At 48.7% G+C, this 16902-nt stretch overlaps 1 protein-coding gene across 1 annotated transcript in view; it reads left to right on the top strand.

Moving 5' to 3' along the window:
- The window catches only part of KLHL25 (kelch-like family member 25), a 45684-nt gene that overhangs the window by 9145 nt on the left and 19637 nt on the right, over positions 1-16902 (top strand). The window contains exon 2 of the mRNA XM_010832181.1: positions 1162-1417. Within this exon, the coding sequence (XP_010830483.1) occupies positions 1411-1417 (7 nt within the window). The 5' untranslated portion in view covers positions 1162-1410. The remainder of the gene's footprint in view (positions 1-1161; positions 1418-16902) is intronic.

Raw genomic sequence — 16902 nt, 5'->3', positions numbered from 1 at the left:
TAATGTCTCTGCTTTTCAATATGCTATCTAGGTTGGTCATAACTTTTCTTCCAAGAAGTAAGCGTCTTTTAATTTCATGGCTGCAATCACCATCTGCAGTGATTTTGGAGCCCCCCAAAATAAAGTCTGACACTGTTTCCACTGTTTCCCCATCTATTTCCCATGAAGTGATGGGACCAGATGCCATGATCTTCGTTATCTGAATGTTGAGCTTTAAGCCAACTTTTTCACTCTCACTTTCATGAAGAGGCTTTATAGTTCCTCTTCACTTTCTGCCATAAGGGTGGTATCATCTGCATGTCTGAGGTTATTGATATTTCTCCTGGCAATCTTGATTCCAGCTTGAAAAAGGTATTAGGTTGGCCCAAAAGTTCATTAGGGTTTTTCTTTTATTTCTTTTTTATTTTTTAATTGGAGGATAATTGCTTTACAGTGTTGTGTTGGTTTCTGCCACAAAGCAACCCAAATCAGTCACAATTATACACACACACACACACACGCACGCACTCTTGAGCCTCCCTTACCTCTCCCGTTCCACCCGTCTAGGTCATCACAGCGTGCCGTACTGGGTGCCCTGTGTGAGCAGGGACTCTGGAGCAAAACAGCTCTGAGTACTGAGGACATGTGCACATTTCTTACCTTCTCTGAGCCTCAGTTTTCCCATCTGTGTAATGGGGACAATGATGGCCTCGAAGAGGTGCCATAGGAATACAGTGAAAGAAGGCTTGTACAGGGCTTGGGAGAAACACTCACTCACAGCAGGGTTAAAAAAAAAAAAAAGTGACCTGGGTCTGGCGTAGCATCCGGCAGGTTCTTGGGGTTGTGAGGCGAAGACTCTCCTCACTGTCTCACCAGCAGTACCTACTGTCAACTGGCTTTCTTGCTCAGCCTACTGAGACAGTCTGTGCAAACCCAGCAGGTGTGTGTGTACTACGGGTCTGTGTGTGTGACTAGGTAGTCAGTTTTTAACAGATATAAGAGGCAGCCTCCTATTCACAGCACGTCTCATTTTAGCAGAGAAAGCCAGTTGCTTATTGTGTGTGTGTATGTGTATATATATAACATAGTTCTGTAGTACTCCACTGTATGAATGAACCACCGTTTCTTTAACTGGGCCTCTCACCCATAAACATAGAGGCATTTGCAATCTTTTGCTTGTAGCCAAAAGGCAACAGAGGGCAGGAGTCCTTGGTGTGGAGAGGCTGGGGCAGAGGGCACGTGCTTCTGTCCTTTTGAAACATCTTGCCAAAGCGCTGTCTAGCCACACACCCCTGCCCTCCGCCCTCCCCATGGGAGGGGACACCCAGAGCTGTGTCCTGGGCTTTGACGCTTGAGGCACCTTCCCATTCTGGTTCGACACTGCCAGCCTGGACTAGAAGGAGCTTCTGGAACACCGGGAGAAAGCAGCCCATGACCTGTAAGTGGCTGGTGCTTGACTATTTTTTTTCCCCTCTTCTGTCTTTTTCTGTATGTTCATTTTCCTCCCAGGCTGTCACTCCAGGTGGCTTGCTGAAAGTGATATCTAGGCCAGAGTGCTCTTAATGGCTCCATCTGTGGGCCGCTGCAGATCTTTCAGGGGGCCAGACAGGAAGAGAGACAGCCTCCCTCCCCATCCCCAGCCCCCGCACCACCTCTGTTTGCCAAGGGCCCAACCAGTCCTGCTGCCGAAGGAGGAACCCAGGACCGGGTGGCGATGTTTGCTTTGCGCGGGGGCTGTTCTCTGCTCCCAGCTTTGTTTCTCCGCTCTGTCTCGCTCTGGATAATTGAAAGGAAACAAGCGAATTCAACAGATGGGCGAACCTGAGCGCCGAGCTCTTTGTCCTCTCTGAGAGCCGGGATGTCCATTTCATTGGCCCTGCTCCTGTTTGCAGCAACAGCTGGGCTTGCAGACCCCCAGTCTCGGGGCCAGAGATGGTCCAGGAGGCCCCAGCGAGCTGAGGAGCAGCAGGACGCAGCAGTGGAGCCGAGGTGGCAGCGTCTCCCTGCCCCACTGAATTTGGAGGCATCTGAGCCATCCCTGTCTAAGCTGAAAGAAGCCTCTTTGTTGCCAGGTTGCTTTCATGAAGCAGGGTAAACAGAGCTGCTAGGACAATCTGACATCAAACGTCTGTAATAATTCTCCAAAGATTTTTATCTCAAAGTGAAAGTTGCTCAGTCACGTCTGACTCTTTGTGACCCCATGGACTATACAGTCAATGGAATACGCCAGGCCAGAATACAGGAGTGGGTGGCCTTTCCCTTCTCCAGGGGATCTTCCCAACCTAGGGATCGAACTCAGGTCTCCTGCATTGGAGCTGGATTCTTTACCAGCTGAGCCACCAGGGAAGCCCAAGAATACTGGAGTGGGTTGCCTATCCCTTCTCCAGAGGATCTTCCTGACCCAGGAATCCAACCGGGGTCTCCTGCATTGCGGGAGGATTCTTTACTAACTGAGCTATCAGGGAAGCCCTCAAGAGAGTAGCATAATTCACAGTTCAGGGCAAGCAAAGGCAGTGGGGGAGGGGGCTTCCCTGGTTTCTCAGACGTAAAGAATCTGCCCGCAATGCAAGAAACTTGGGTTCGATCCCTGGTTTGGGAAGATCCCCTGGAGAAAGGAATGGCTACCCGCTCCAGTATTCTTGCCTGGGAAATCTTGTGCACAGAGGAACCTGGTGAGCTACAATCCATGGGGTCGCAAAAGAGCCGGACGTGACTGAGCAACCAAGCACACCACAGCACAAAGACGTTGTAGGATACAAATTCAAAACTATGGATGAATGAATTAGTCAGGGTGGTTCTATACTGCGCAGACATTAAAAATTACAGCCAGGCAGAGAGACTGCGCAGGTTCATCCCAGTGTTTGCACGCAGGAGGCCCCAGTCAGTGTTCAGTGGTGAATGGAGCATGCCAACTATGTGAATGGGTAAAAACAATGTAAAATAGTGTTCCGTAACTGCAACAGTGTAAAATGTTTGGGGATAAAGGCTGAAAATAAGAAGCCAAAGTGAAAATAGTTACTCTTTTCAGTATTTCTCAACCTTAATCACTTCCCCTACAAACCTTTTTGGACCTTTTATTCCTAATTGTATTCAACCCAGCCCTTCCCCTGAGTCAATTTTAATACCAGGTATACTATACGGATATACTTAACCTTCCCTGGTGGCTCAGATGGTAAAGAATCTGTCTGCAATGCAGGAGAGTTTGATCCCTGGGTCGGGAAGATCCCCTGGAGGAAGGCATGCAACCCACTCCAGCATTCTTGCCTGGAGAATCTCATGGGCAGAGCAGCCTGGAGGGCTGCAGTCCATGGGGTCGCAGAGAGTCGGACTCGACCTAGCGGCTCACACTGTATGTCTGTGCTTCGTACCTGAAACACACAAGAGTTTTTTCAGTCCTCCAAGAGCCAGTGGCTGCCTCCGTAGGACAGTGTTCCAGCCCACCACCTCCTGACTGCCTCACCCCCATGAGAACGTCTGTGTCTGTGTCGGGGCTGTGATTCCCGGGGATCTTCATCTTTTGTATTTTGCCTCTTCTTTTGTGTTGTCTTTTCAGTAATAATGGCTGAGATCTGGGGTGTGCCTGTGGGCCCGTCTCACTTGGTTCGTGGAGCTCACACCCAGCGGAGGGGGTCTTGGGCAGAAGAAGGGGCGCCGACCCTCCATGGCTGCATCTGCTGGGCTGGACGTGTGGCAGTTATTTCAGGGCATCATTCCACATCTTGCCCAGCGGCCCAGCCTGTAAAAAGCACTCGGCACAGAGCCTGGTACACAGTCGGTGCTCATCACGTGGTTTAGTAGTAGTAGTAGTACCATTGTAATCCCCATTCGTCTCTGAGCTGCCGTTTTCTTATTTGTAAATTACAGAACTGAGAGGCCGTGTGGTAGGATCCCACCTCTGATGCTCTTCTAGGTGAGTGAAGCCATGTAACTGCATGTGCTAAGTCATTTGGGTCGTGTCTGACTCTTTGCGACCCCATGAACTGTAGCCCACCAGGCTCCTCTGTCCATGGGATTCTCCAGGCAAGAATACTGGATTGGGTTGCTATTTCCTCCTCCAGAGCATGCTCCCAACCTTGGAGTCGAACTCATGTCTCTCTAAGTTTCCTGCATTGGCAGATAGGTTCTTTTACCACTAGCGCCACCTGGGAAGCCTAGTTTTGGCCAGTGAGATGGGGGCAGAAGTGATGTGTGTCCTTCTAAGCCAAATACCAGTGCCGCACTTGCCAGAGCTTTCTCTCTCTTCCCAGTGGCATGGTGACTGGTGATAATGGTGTCGTTTGGGATGCCGGGAGTGACAGTGATGAAAAGAGCACTCTCCACCCCCTCGCCCCCACCACCAGCTAACCCACAGAGCACATCGCATGAGCAAGGAATATCTCTCCCCCCAGCGCCACTGAGACTCGGGGGTGTTGGTTGTTGCAGCCCAGCCCAGCCCATCTTGATTAAAACCGAGTCATCACCTTGTCAGGCTTGGCTATGAGGATGAAATCTTCCATGTAAGATGCCCAGCACAGTGTGGGTACATGGTAGTCAGGCGCTCCATCTGGCTCCCTTCCCAACCAGATTCCCTGCTGATTCTTTGCAACAGGTGTTGCTTCATCTTTCAGCAGCCTTTCACAGGCCTTGACCCCTTACCTCCTGTCCTCTGCCTCTTCTGGGAAGAAAGCCTGTTGCCTGGGAAATGCCAGGGCAGCGTGCCACCCAGACCCTTCCTCCAGGGGCAGCCCACCCACCCCAGTGGAGCTGGTGTCCATCCACACAGCATCTATCAACTCAGAATAATAGCCCTGACAACCGGAGACCGTGTCCGTCTGGGACCTGGCTATATCAATCATGAGAGCTCAGTGGCTGCACTTCAAGTGTGCATGACAATCGTGTGCATCAAGTGAAAAGGCCGGAGCACGTGGAGAAGGCCCTGAGGTGTCTGCCCGCTCCTCTGGGACCCGCTTTCCCTTCCTGACTTTGGGTGTGGCTGGACAGGGTCACTACCCGCCTGGGAGTGTGTGTGAGTGTGTGCACGTGTGTGAGACCCTTTAGCGGCGGCACTGCTGCTCACGACCTCAGGACGGCAGGTAGGTACCTGGCTGCCCCACAGGGTGCCTCATCAGAGGGTGTGGAAGGGTTGGGCTTCTGTCTGTGGGGGTGACCTCAGGGGTGGCCTCCGTCCCTCTCTCTGGGTTGCTGTTTGACACAGGACATTCTATGCTACCTGAAGAGAAGCCCCACTTACTGCCGGGCTGTGTATGAGGCAGACAGCCTCACCACTTGGCTGAGCCTCACTGTGTTCTAGAACCGCCCCCACAGCCAGCCCAGTGCCCTGCAGGAGGGCCAGGGCTTGTGATGAGGCCAGGATGGGGTGAGGCCGCGGGGCGGGGCGGAGCAGCACCCAGCAGACGCTATAACCACGTGAGACCAGGAGGCATGCCTTACACAATTCCCAGGACTTCCCTGCAGATTTGAAACCTTCACAATCCCAAGCTGAAAAACGAGATCAAAATAAATAAATGCACAGTGGAAAACATCAACAGTTTTAAAACTGTTGCAGGTGTGTCCAACTTTTGAACAGATGTATAGTTTTTGTTTTGGTTCTCTTTTTTCAAAGAAAGGGCCATTGAAAAGTAGAAGTAAAAAAGAAGGACTAATAAAAAAAAAAGTAAGCATTTGAGGAAAATAGGAGTAAGGTTTCTCACTGTCAGAGAAGGGAATTACAAATATGGAAATGGACAAAGCTGTAGTGTTGAATTTGAATTGGAGATTTTGCTATGAATTTATGGTTTTCAATATGTATAAATAGATACCGGAATAGAATAGATATAAATGTGGAGTGTATGTGCATTCATAATATATATATATATATATATATTCCCTAGTTCTTTTCATTCTCAGGGCTTGGGATCAGCAATGAGCATATCTAGCTATCAAATTTTACTTTCCAAATAAATTGCCCACTAAACAGACCAGGGTTCTTGGAAAAATGAACTAATTCCAGGGATGGTAGCAATGTTAATTTCCTGATTTTGATGGCTTTATTGTGGTTATATAAGAGAAGAGAACGTTCTCCTTTTCAGGGACTACTCACTAAAATATTCAGCTTATTCTCAAATAGTTTAGATAAAAAGGTTCCTTGCATTATGCTTTCAACTTTTCTATAAGTTTGACATTCTCTTGAATAAAAAGTAAACACACCAAATAGGCATATTTAATTTGTTCTTAAAAAAAAGAAAAAAAAAGAAAAGTAGAAGCATCTAGGGAAAGGCCCCATTGACAGTTCACTTGTATCTAGGATCTGTGGCTCTGCTTCCGTTGCAGCGATCTTACTGATTTTACTTTCAATTAGCAGTGAGATCTGCCTGCTTCATGAGGTGCTTAGTTTGTTTTCCACTTGAAACCTGAACAGACGGCTGCCCCTGCACCCCAAGAGCTCCCCGAGGTGCGTGTGTCCTTCAGGTGTGGGCAGAGCGGGGACCTGGGCTGCAGCATCACGGGGTGTCCTCTCGGAAGCCCCCTCCCGGGACCTTGGCTGCAGCATGCGGCCCTGCATGGGTGTGTTATCTGATAGCGTTGGAATCCTTCATTATCACAGTTCTAGAAGTAACCCAGACCCAGCAGGCTTGAAGAAAACCTTCAGAGTTTTTCCTGACTACAAAAATACTGCATACTTGTTAAGAAAAAAAAAAAAAAAATCAACTTAAAAATGAACAGAGTGGACAGTGAAAAAGCCCTTTATTCAGAAGTGAAGGCTGCGGCTGGAGCAAGTCTTCTGAGTTTATTCCTTGACAGTGGTAATGGCAGCAGTAATAAAACAGCCGACTGGGTGAGAGGGTGAGGGCGCAGCCATCCCGATGCTTGTCTCCTGTAATTCTCCCAACAAACCTATGAAGCCGCAGCTGCTTTCATCGTTACTTCTGTGGCTGAGAAAAACAGGCCCAGAGAGGTGAACTCACTTTCCCAGGCTCGCACAGGAAGGGCTGGGCTGTCTCCAGGGGCCCTGTTCCTGTGCGGGAGATCCGGCTCCAGACTGCATGCTGCCCCTCCCCTCTCCGGGCTGGGGTCCGCTTCTTACAGCTGGCACTTCCGCGGCGAATCCTTCACGCGCACGTGTGGCTCCAGGGCTCGGAAGTCCCTGGCCCTGTGTGATGGTGTCCCTGCCCATCCCTGGCCTTGCTCTTCCCTGTAGGGCTGGTGGTTTCTGCCCGGCATCTGCACTTACCGCTTCTCCACCTGAAGCCTCCCTTCCCTGCCAGGTGGGGAGGGGTCAGTGATCCAGGACAGAGCTGGGCCTCCCAAAGAGTGACCTCCAAAATGCAGTTCTGGTCTCCTCCGGTGCCTTTTTCTCTGAGAGTGGCACTGGAATCTTTGGAGAGCTTGGCAAGTTTTCTTCCTGGCTCCGTGCATCACTCAAGTTTAAGCCCACGTGTCCCCTCTTCAGAGGGGCCTGAAAGAACCCACCGTCATCGTCTTGCCTGGTGGCCCACCACCTTTTATTTTCTTCATAGAACTTCAAGGACGTGAAAGTGCCCTGTTCCCTGGTTTGTGTGCTCACTGATGCCAGGTCTTGTCTGCCCCATTCCCTACTGCCAACCCCAGAGTGCAGCCCCGCTCGGGCAGGAACCTGTCTCCCTGCCTGGCACGTGGGAGTTGTTCAGAAAGTTTGTGGAGAATGAGCGGGTGAGAACATTACCTGCAGCCCCTCAGCTGGGCCCTGGGCTTTTCCAGCTCCCTCTGGCCTGGAAGGATGGAGTTGACACACTCATTCAGAAAATCGCTGACTCCTGGCTTGGGGTGGAAGGTGGGGAAGGGTGAGTGATCCAGGACAGAGCTGGGCTTCCCAAAGAGTGACCTCCAAAATGCAGCTCTGGTCTCCTCCAGTGCCTTTTTCTCTGAGAGTGGCACTGGAATCTTTGGAGAGCTTGGCAAGTTTTCTTCTGAATGTTTTGCCCCTTGGCTTGTTTCCTTGTTTATTTGGGTAACTTTCCAAAGAGCAGGGAAGGGATGAGCTGGACCCCTTGTTATTTGGTGCCTTTTTTTTGGAGGAGGGGGCAATTTTAAAACATTTATTTTTATATATTTTTTATTTTATTGGAGTATAGTTGATTTATAATGTCAGTTTAAGGGGTACAGCAGGATGCTTAAATTAGACATACACATATATTCATTCTTTTTTATTGTGTGAGGTGATGTCTCATTGTAGTTTTGATTTGCATTTGACTAATAATAATAAGCTATGTTGAGCATCTTTGCATGTGCTTGTTGGCCATCTGTATGTCTTTTTTGGATCCTCTGCTCATTTTTTGATTGAGTTGTTTGTTTTTCGGATGCCGAGCAGCAGGAGCTGTTTGTATATTTTGGAGATTAATTCCTTGTTGGTCACATTGTTTGCAAGTATTTTCTCCCATTCTGTGGGTTGTCTTTTCATTTTGTTTATGGTTTCCTTTGCTGTGCGGAAGCATTTAAGTTTAATTAGATCCCACTTGTTTATTTTTGTCCTTATTTTCATTAGGAGGTGGGCCCAAAAAGATATCGCTGTGATTTATGTCAAAGAGTGTTCTGCCTCTGTTATCCTCTAAGAGTTTTATAGTGTCTGGCCTTACGTTTAGGTCTTTGATCCATTTTGAGTTTATTTTTGTGTATGGCATTAAATAATGTTCTGATTTCATTCTTTTACATGTAGCTGTCCAGTTTTCCCAGCATCACTTACTGAACAGACTGTCCTTTCTCCATTGTTATTCCTGCCTCCTTGGTCATAGATCAACTGAGCACAGGTACCAGGGTTCATGTTTGAGTTTTCTATCCTGTTCCATTGATCTAGTCAGGTTTTGTGCCAGCACCATACTGTTTTGATGACAATAGCTTCGTAGTATAGTCTGAGGTCAGGGAGTCTTATTCCTTCAACTCTGTTTTTCTTTCTTAGGAATGCTTTGGCTGTTAGGGTCCTTTGTGTCTCCATACAAACTTAAGAATTTTTGTTCTAGTTCTGTGAAAAATACTCTTGGGAATTTGCTAGGGATTGTGTTGGGTCTGTAGATTGCCTTTGGTGGTGGAGTCATTTGTCCTATCTTGGTGTCATCTTTGATTTCTTTCATCAGTGTCTTCTCATTTTCAGTCTACAGATCTCTTGTCTCCTTGTGTAGGTTTATTCCTTGGTATTTTATTCTTTCTGATACAGTGGTCAATGGGATTGTTTCCTTAATTTCTCTTTTTGATCTTTTGTTGCTGCTGCTGCTAAGTCGCTTCAGTCGTGTCCAACTCTGTGCGACCCCATAGATGGCAGCCCACCAGGCTCCCCCGTCCCTGGGATTTTCCAGGCAAGAGTACTGGAGTGGGGTGCCAAGTACATAGAAATGCAACAGATTTCTTTGTGTTAATTCCATATCCTGCAGCTCTATCAGATTCACTGACGAGCTTTAGTGGTTTTCTGGTAGCATCTTAAGGGTCTTCTGTGTATGGTAGTATCGTGTCATCTGCAAACAATCACAGTTCTACTTCTTTTCCAATTTGGATTCCTTTTATTTCTTTTTGTTTCTCTGATTGGTGTGGCTAGGACTTCCAAAACCCCATTGAATAAAAGTGGTGAGAGTGGACATCCCTGACTTGTTCCTGATCTTCGAGGGAATGCTTTCAGTTTTTCCCCATCGAGAATGATGTCAGATGTGGGTTTGTCATATATGGCCTATATTATGTCAAGGTATATTTTCTTTGTAACCACTTTCTGCAGAGTCTTTACCATAAGTGGGTGTTGAATTTTGTCAAAACCTTTCTCTGCATCTACTGAGATGATCATGTGGTATTTATTCTTCGGTCTGTTAATGTGGTATATAACACTCGAGTGTGATGGCATTTGTTAATGTGGTGTATAATATTGAAGAATCCTTGTATCCCTGGGATAAATCCCGTTTGATGGTGGTGTATGATCCTTTTAATGTATTGTTGGATTCAGTTTGCTAGTATTTTGTTGAGTATTTTTGTGTCTGTGTTCATTGTCCATGGAATTCTCCAGGCACGAATACTGGAGTGGGTAGCTATTCCCTTCTCCAGGGGATCTTCCCAACCCAAGGATTGAACCTGGGTCTCCTGTGTTGCAGGCTATGCATTACCACCTGAGTCACCAGGGAAGCCCCTCATCAGTGATACTGGCCTGCAATTTTCTTTTGGCGGTGGGGTGGGGGGTGATGTCTTTGTCTGCGTTGGTATCAGGGTGATGGTGGCTTTGTAAAGTGAGCTTGGGATCTGGTCCTTCCTCTGCAGTGTTTTGAACAAGTTTCAGAAGGGTAGGTATTAACTCTTCTCTAAATACTTGATAGAATCACCTGTGAAACCACCTGGTCCTGGACTTTTCTTTGTTGGAAGTTTTTAAATCATGGTTTCAATATTAGTACTTGTAATGGCCTATTCATATTTTCAATTTCTTCCTGGTTCAGTCTTGGAAGTGTGTATCTTTCTAAGAATTTTTCCATTTCTTCTAGGTTGTCCATTTTACTGGCATATAAATGTAGTAGTCTCTCATGATCTTTTGTATTTCTGTGATGTTCATTTTAAGTTCTCCTTTTTCACTTCTGTTTTCATTGATTTGAGCCCTCTCCCTTGTTTTCTTGATGAGTTTGACTAAAATTTATCAATTTATTTATCAATTGTTTATATTTTCAAAGAACCAGGTTTTACTTTTATTGATTTGTTTTCTATTTTCTTATCTATTTCTTTTATTTCTGTTCTTTATCATTTCTGGGCCTTTGAGCTACGATCAAATGTATTTCTGCTCTGATCTTTATGATTTCTTTTTTTCTAACTTTGGGTCTTTTTGTTCTTTTCTGGTCACCTTGGGTATTTGGATTTTTTTGTTCTTTCTCTAGTTGCTTTGCGTGTAAGGGTAGGTTATTTGAGATTTTTCTTGTTTCCTCAGGTAAGACTGTACTACTGTAAACTTCCCTCATAGAACTGCTTTTGCTGCATCCCATAGGTTTTGGATTATCATATTTGTGATATACTAATCTCAAGGTATCTTTTGATTTCCTCTTTGACTTCTGTGATCCACTGATGGTTTAGTAACATATTGTTAAGCCTCCAGGTTTTGTGTTTTTTATAGTTTTTTGCCTCTGTAATTGAATTCTAATCTCACAGCATTGTGGCTGGACAAGATGCACGATGATATGATTTCGGTTTTCTTCCAGTTTACCGAGGCTTGACTTGTGACCTAAGATGTGACTCTATGTTGGAGAATGTATGATGTGCAGTTGAGAAGAGAGGGTGTTCTGCTTTCTGGATGCAGTGTTCTGTAAACACCAGTTCGGTCCATCTGGTCTAATGTGTCATTTAAGGCCTGTGTTTCCCTGTTGATTTTCTGTCTAGGTGTCTGTCCAGAGAAGCCCCTCACTCTTACTGTGTCACTGTCAAGTTCTTCTTTTATGGCTGTTCGTGTTTGCCTTGTGTATTGAGGAGCTCCTATGTTGGGTGCTGTTACAGCTGTTACGTCTTCTTGAATTGATCCCTCCATCATTGTGTAGTGACCTTCCTTGTCTCTTGTAGTCTGTTTTGTCTGATACGAGTATCGCTGCCCCAGCTTTCTTTCGATTTCCGTTTGCGTGGAATCCCTTTTCCCGTCCCCTCACTTTGTATTTGTCCCTAGATCTGAAGTGTGTCCCTTGTAGACAGCACACAGGCAGGTCTTGTTTTTGTATCCATTCAGCCAGCTGATGTCTTTCGGTTGGAGCATTTAATCTGTTTACATCTAAGCTAATTATTGATATGTATGTTCTTCTTGCCATTTTAATTGTTTTGTTTTTGTAGGTCTTATTTCTTCTCTTCTTTTGTCGTCTTTTGATTTGATGTCTGTCTTTAGTGTTGTGTTTGGATTGCTTTTTCTTCATTGCGTGTGTATTTACTGCAGATTTTTGGTTTGTGGCTCCTGGGGGGTTTTGCCTTTGCAGGTTTGGTATTTATGTGCCAGTCTGTTTTAGGTTGCTGGCCTCTTTTTTCCAGTGCATTTCCAGTATCCTGCATTTGTATTCTCATCTGCTCACAATTGCTGGCTTTGATACTATGTTTAATGTGTAGATGTTTAATGTACTCCGTTTGCCTTCGTGTTTGCCTTTACTGATGGGTTTTCCCATTTGTAATAGTCTTGACTCCATTGTACTTGCGTCTCTTCGTTTCGACGTAGAGAGGTTCCTTTAGGATTTAAGGCTGGTTTGGCGGTGCTGAATTCTCTTAGCTTTTGCTTGTCTGTAAAGCTTTTGATTTCTCCATCAAATCTGAATGATGAACCTTGCTGGATAGAGTATTTTTGGTTGTAGGTTGTAGTATTTTTTTTCCTTTCATCACTTTAAATATATTGTGCTACTCCCTTCTGGCTTGCAGAATGTCTTCTGAAAAACCAACTGTTACCTTATGGGGATTCCCTTATACGTTATTTGTTGCTTTTCTCTTGGGCTTTTGGTAATTTTTCCTCGTCTTTAATTTTTTTCAGTTTGATTAATATATGTCTCATTCTTTTCTTCTTGGGGTTTATTTTGTGTGAGACTCTGTGCTTGGACTTGAGCGTTTCCTTTCTTGTGTTGGGGAAGTTTTCAGCTCTTATGTCTTCAGATATTTTCTCAGGTCTGTTCGTTTCCTTTTGGGACCCCTGCAGTGCCATTGCTGGTGTGTTTAATGTTGTCCCAGAGGTCTCTGAGACTCTCCTCATTTCTTTTCATTCTTTTTTCTTTATTCTGTTACACTTCAGTGATTTCCAACACTGTCTTTCAGCTCAATCATTTGTTCTTCTGCCTCAGTTATTCTATTAATTCTTTCTAGTGTATTTTTTTTTTTTAGTTAAAAAATTTTTTTAATTTTAATTTTTTTAATTTTTGGTACAGCATTCTATTACAGAGGTACATTTTGTGGTCCTTTCTGCTTTTAATCTTTAAAGATTTTTTGTTTATTGTTATTTTTATACAATTTTTAAAGGTTACTTTCCATTTACAGCTGGTCCTGGGGCTTGTTCAGGCTTCCTGGTGGGAAGGCCTGGTGTCTGCCCACTGTACGTGGAGCTGGGTCTTGTCCCTGTGGTGGGCAGGGCTGTGTCCAGTGGTGTGTTTAGAGGTGATGTGAGCTCAACACCGCTTTAGGCGGCCTGTCTGTCCATGTGTGGGGCTCTGTTCACGTGCTGCTGTTTGTTTGGCCTGTGGTGATCCAGCGCTGGTGCCTGCAGGTTACTGGGTAAGGTCAGGTCTTGATGCCTAAACGGCAGCCTCTGGGAGAGCTAACGCGGATCAGTATTCTCCCAGGCCTCTGCCACAGTGTCCTGTCGGGCAGTCAGCCACAGCCGACCCTTGCCTTCCCAGGAGGCCCTCCAGGACTCAGGTCGGCCCAGCCCCAGCTCCTCTGGAGCTTTGGGCCGGGTCTCAGTGTACCCTGTATGCCCCCCCAGAGTGGAGTCTCTGTTTCTCCCGTCCTGTGGGTCTCCTGCACTGCAGCCCCACCGGCCTTCAAAGCCAAGTGCTCTGAGGGCTCTTCATCCCGATGCCAGACCCTCAGGCTGGGGAGCCGACCAGGTGCTCAGGACCCTCTGGTAGGAGAACCTCTGTGATGTAATTACTTCCCAACCTGTGGGTCGCTCACCTGGAGGCTGCAGGATCTGATGGTGTCATGAAAGCACCCCTCCTGCCATCTCGTGGCGACTTCTTTGTCTTTGAATGTAAAATGTCTTTTTTTTTTGGTAGGTTCCTGTCTTTTTCTGCTGATGGTCGTTCAGCAGTTCATTGTGATTTTGAGGTTTTTGTGAGAGGAGGTGAGCTTGAGTCCTTCTGCTCTGCCATATTTTCCAGTCGAGAGCCTTCCTTCACTGAATGCTTGCTGTCTCTCCTGCCCGTGCTGGCCGTTCCCCCCTTGACGTGGGTGTGCAGCTGCAGAGGCCCCTGTGCACTGTTGGGATGGTGTGGGCACTGCTTGGCGTCTGTTTGCAAGTCTCGTAGTGGCAGCTTGTGTCCATGCCACTCCTGGGACAGCGGGAGCAGGGTTTGGAGCCTGCTCATGGGTCTCCTTGGGAATTCCCTGGTAGCTCAGTTGGTAAAGAATCTGCTTGCAGTGCAGGACACCCAGGTGTGGAAGATCCACTGGAGAAGGCAGTGGCACCCCACTCCAGTATCCTTGCCTAGAGAATCCCATGGGTGGAGGAGCCTGGTGGGCTATAGTCCGTGGGGTCACAAGAGTCGGACAAGACTTAGCAACTAAACCACCACCACCACATGGGTCTCCTGGGGCAGCTGCCGTCTGTGTACTCCTAGGACAGCGGGCACAGCGCTTGGCGCCTGCTTGCGGGTCTTAGAGCAGCAACTCGCTCCCACCCCCAGAGCTCCTGCAGGCAGCGTCCTGTTGCCTAGGAGCAGTCACAGGGAGGGATGCCCTTATGATGGTCTGGCCCTCTCCTGGGGTACCCCCTAGAAATGGTGCCTTACCTCTCTGGCGGGCCCTCGCTGCTCCCGAGCACACCCTCAGTTGCCACACTCCAGCCTCTCCACACAGCCAGCCCCTGTCCTCTTCTGACTGAAACCTGAGCCAGCACCCAGCCGCCCCCCCGCACCAGCAGATGAGTGCCTCAGGCGGGGGAGCTCTGGGCAGTGGTGCCCACCTCCCATGCAGGTTATTGTCTGCAGTGCCTTCTGCAAGCCAGGTGCCATGCTGTCCTCCTCCTCGGCACTGAAGCTCCCCCTCCAACTAGTCTGGTCTCCCCGCCAGTGAGAGGACTCCCCAGCTTGCAGGGACTTTTCCTCCTCCACAGCTCCGACCCTGGGGCACAGGCCCTGTTCCAGTTCCTTTCTTTGTCCCTGGGTCCTGTGTGGTTACACGGAGGTTTTCTTTCCCGTTGAGGAGTCTGTGGCCTTATGGCGGCATTCGGTAGGTGTTCTGCGTGAATCACTCTGCTTGCAGATGTATTATTAGTGTTTGGCGGGAGGAGGTGAGCGCCCCGTCCTGGTCCCCTGCCGTCGGTCCCGTGCCTTTTGTGTGGTGCATTTTAACCGCTTCCCTGCAGGGAAAGCCTGTGGTCACAGGAGCGAAGCTGTGGTAGGAGCTGGATCGATACCTCTTAGTGGGATGATATATTGCTCGTCAGGAGCCTGGCAGTGTTGTGCAGGTAATTGATGTGCCTTGTATCCATCAAAGCCCAGGGTGATGCTTAGGTCATCAGAATAATCCTGAGATGCCTACAGCTCGAGAGGGTCTGACTTACTGGGGCCTCCGAAGGCAGGGGGCCACGGAGACAGGCTTCCAAGAGCCAGGACAGACCTGACTTGGCAAACATACTGTTGTTCCCCCCCGTCCCACCCCTTCTTAAAATCTTTAGTTTTGAGACAGGACAGAAGTCTTACAGGTACTCGTGGAGAAGCAACACATGATCACAGTTGAAAGCAAAGACAGTCCAGTTGGAAAGTTTTTATACCTGTCAGCTAATGCTGAAGCTGAAGCTCTGAGCATGGCACGCTGCAGGGCTCAGAGGAATGGTGCTTAATATTCTTCCCCTTTTTCCTCTCCCTCTCCCAACAGAATCCACGCCAGCCTCCTCATAGTCCTCCTCAAGGGCAGCCATGACCTCATGGGCCCCAGAAAACACTCCTTCCTCTGTGCCTTCACCCACGTGGCAGTGACCAGAGGCACGCTGGGCATCCCTCAGGTCAAATGTGTGGTCCAGGCCGCAGCGATGGCCATGGTGTTGCTCAGCAGGCACCCAGCTCGCTGGACTTGGCCCACACTTTTGGCGCTCACCCCTCCCACCGCTGGGAACCTCCTGTCTCACACCGGCTCTGGGTCCTCCAGCCCCAGCACAGGGCTGTGTGTGTCACTGGTACCAGTCACTGGTAATCACCTTGTGAAACCCATTCTTGGTGAATGGGGTGGCCTCCCCTGGTGGTGGGAGGGGTGGCAGGACTTCCCCCTCTGAGACCCCCTGGCAAGGCCAGCATCCTGTCCCCCAGTGGACTGCACTCACTGGGACTCCTGGCGGCCCGGGACGGGAAGGAAGGGGCAGAGGGCCTCAGGTCGGTGGTCACCAAGCCCCCGCACTCCTCCTGTGCACAGCTCCCATCTGGGGCGGCGCTGCACTCCCGGCCTGTGTTCAGCCTCTCGGCGGCCCAGGGGATGGATGCCATGTCACCCCACGGCTGAGTCAGCACCGCAGACTAGCGTCTCCAGGCCCCTCCTGGTTTTGGGACCTGTCACCATGGCTGGGCAGGTGCTGGGACCCCAGGGATGTGCGGCTTTGGCCAGCCCTGGATCCCATGGATCCCATGTCTAAACAGCCTGGAGCGGGAAGAGAGTGGTTCCTGAGAACAGGCGGGTGTCAGGGTAAGCAGGAGGGGGTGCCTTGCTGGCTTAAGGGTCTCCCACTCGGATCCATTGTCACAGTCGGCCTGGCAGCATCCACAGCTGCCTCAGCCTGCATCTTCTCCGGAGCATGGCCGTGCGAGCACTGCAGCAGATGCTAGCAGGGAGAGCCTCGTGCTCCGTGTGCAGCTCGTCTTGGTCATCCAGTCCGGCTGAGCCTCCACTCTGTGCCAGGTCCCATCGGTTAGCACCACACACAGTCCTTGCCTCAGGGGCCGGAGATACAGAAGGCAGATGAGCCTGTGATTGTAAGTTGTGACAAGTGCTGTAAGTGGGGGAGGTGTGGGGAGGAGAGAGAGCAAGCCTTTCAGGGACAGCGAGGTGGACGGCAGAGCATTCCAGGCAGAAGAGCAGCTCATGCAAAGGTCCTGAGGCCAGGGACACGTCCAGCACAGCTGGAGGGGCAGCTCTTTGGGAAATAGCAGGATGTGAGGACCCAGAGGCCACGGTGGGGACCTGGGATTTTACTGAGACTGCTGAGATGTCCTAGAACTGGGTGTGGTGTGATCCAGGTGGTGCTTTTTTAAAGGATAACTGTGGTCTCTGGGTAGATTCAGACCCGAGCAAAAG

Source organism: Bison bison, unplaced genomic scaffold, assembly GCF_000754665.1.
Source record: "Bison bison bison isolate TAMUID 2011002044 unplaced genomic scaffold, Bison_UMD1.0 scf7180017860443, whole genome shotgun sequence".
Classification (NCBI taxonomy): domain Eukaryota; kingdom Metazoa; phylum Chordata; class Mammalia; order Artiodactyla; family Bovidae; genus Bison; species Bison bison.
Note: the sequence above shows the minus strand (reverse complement) of the source record. Positions and strands in the feature narration are given on the sequence as shown.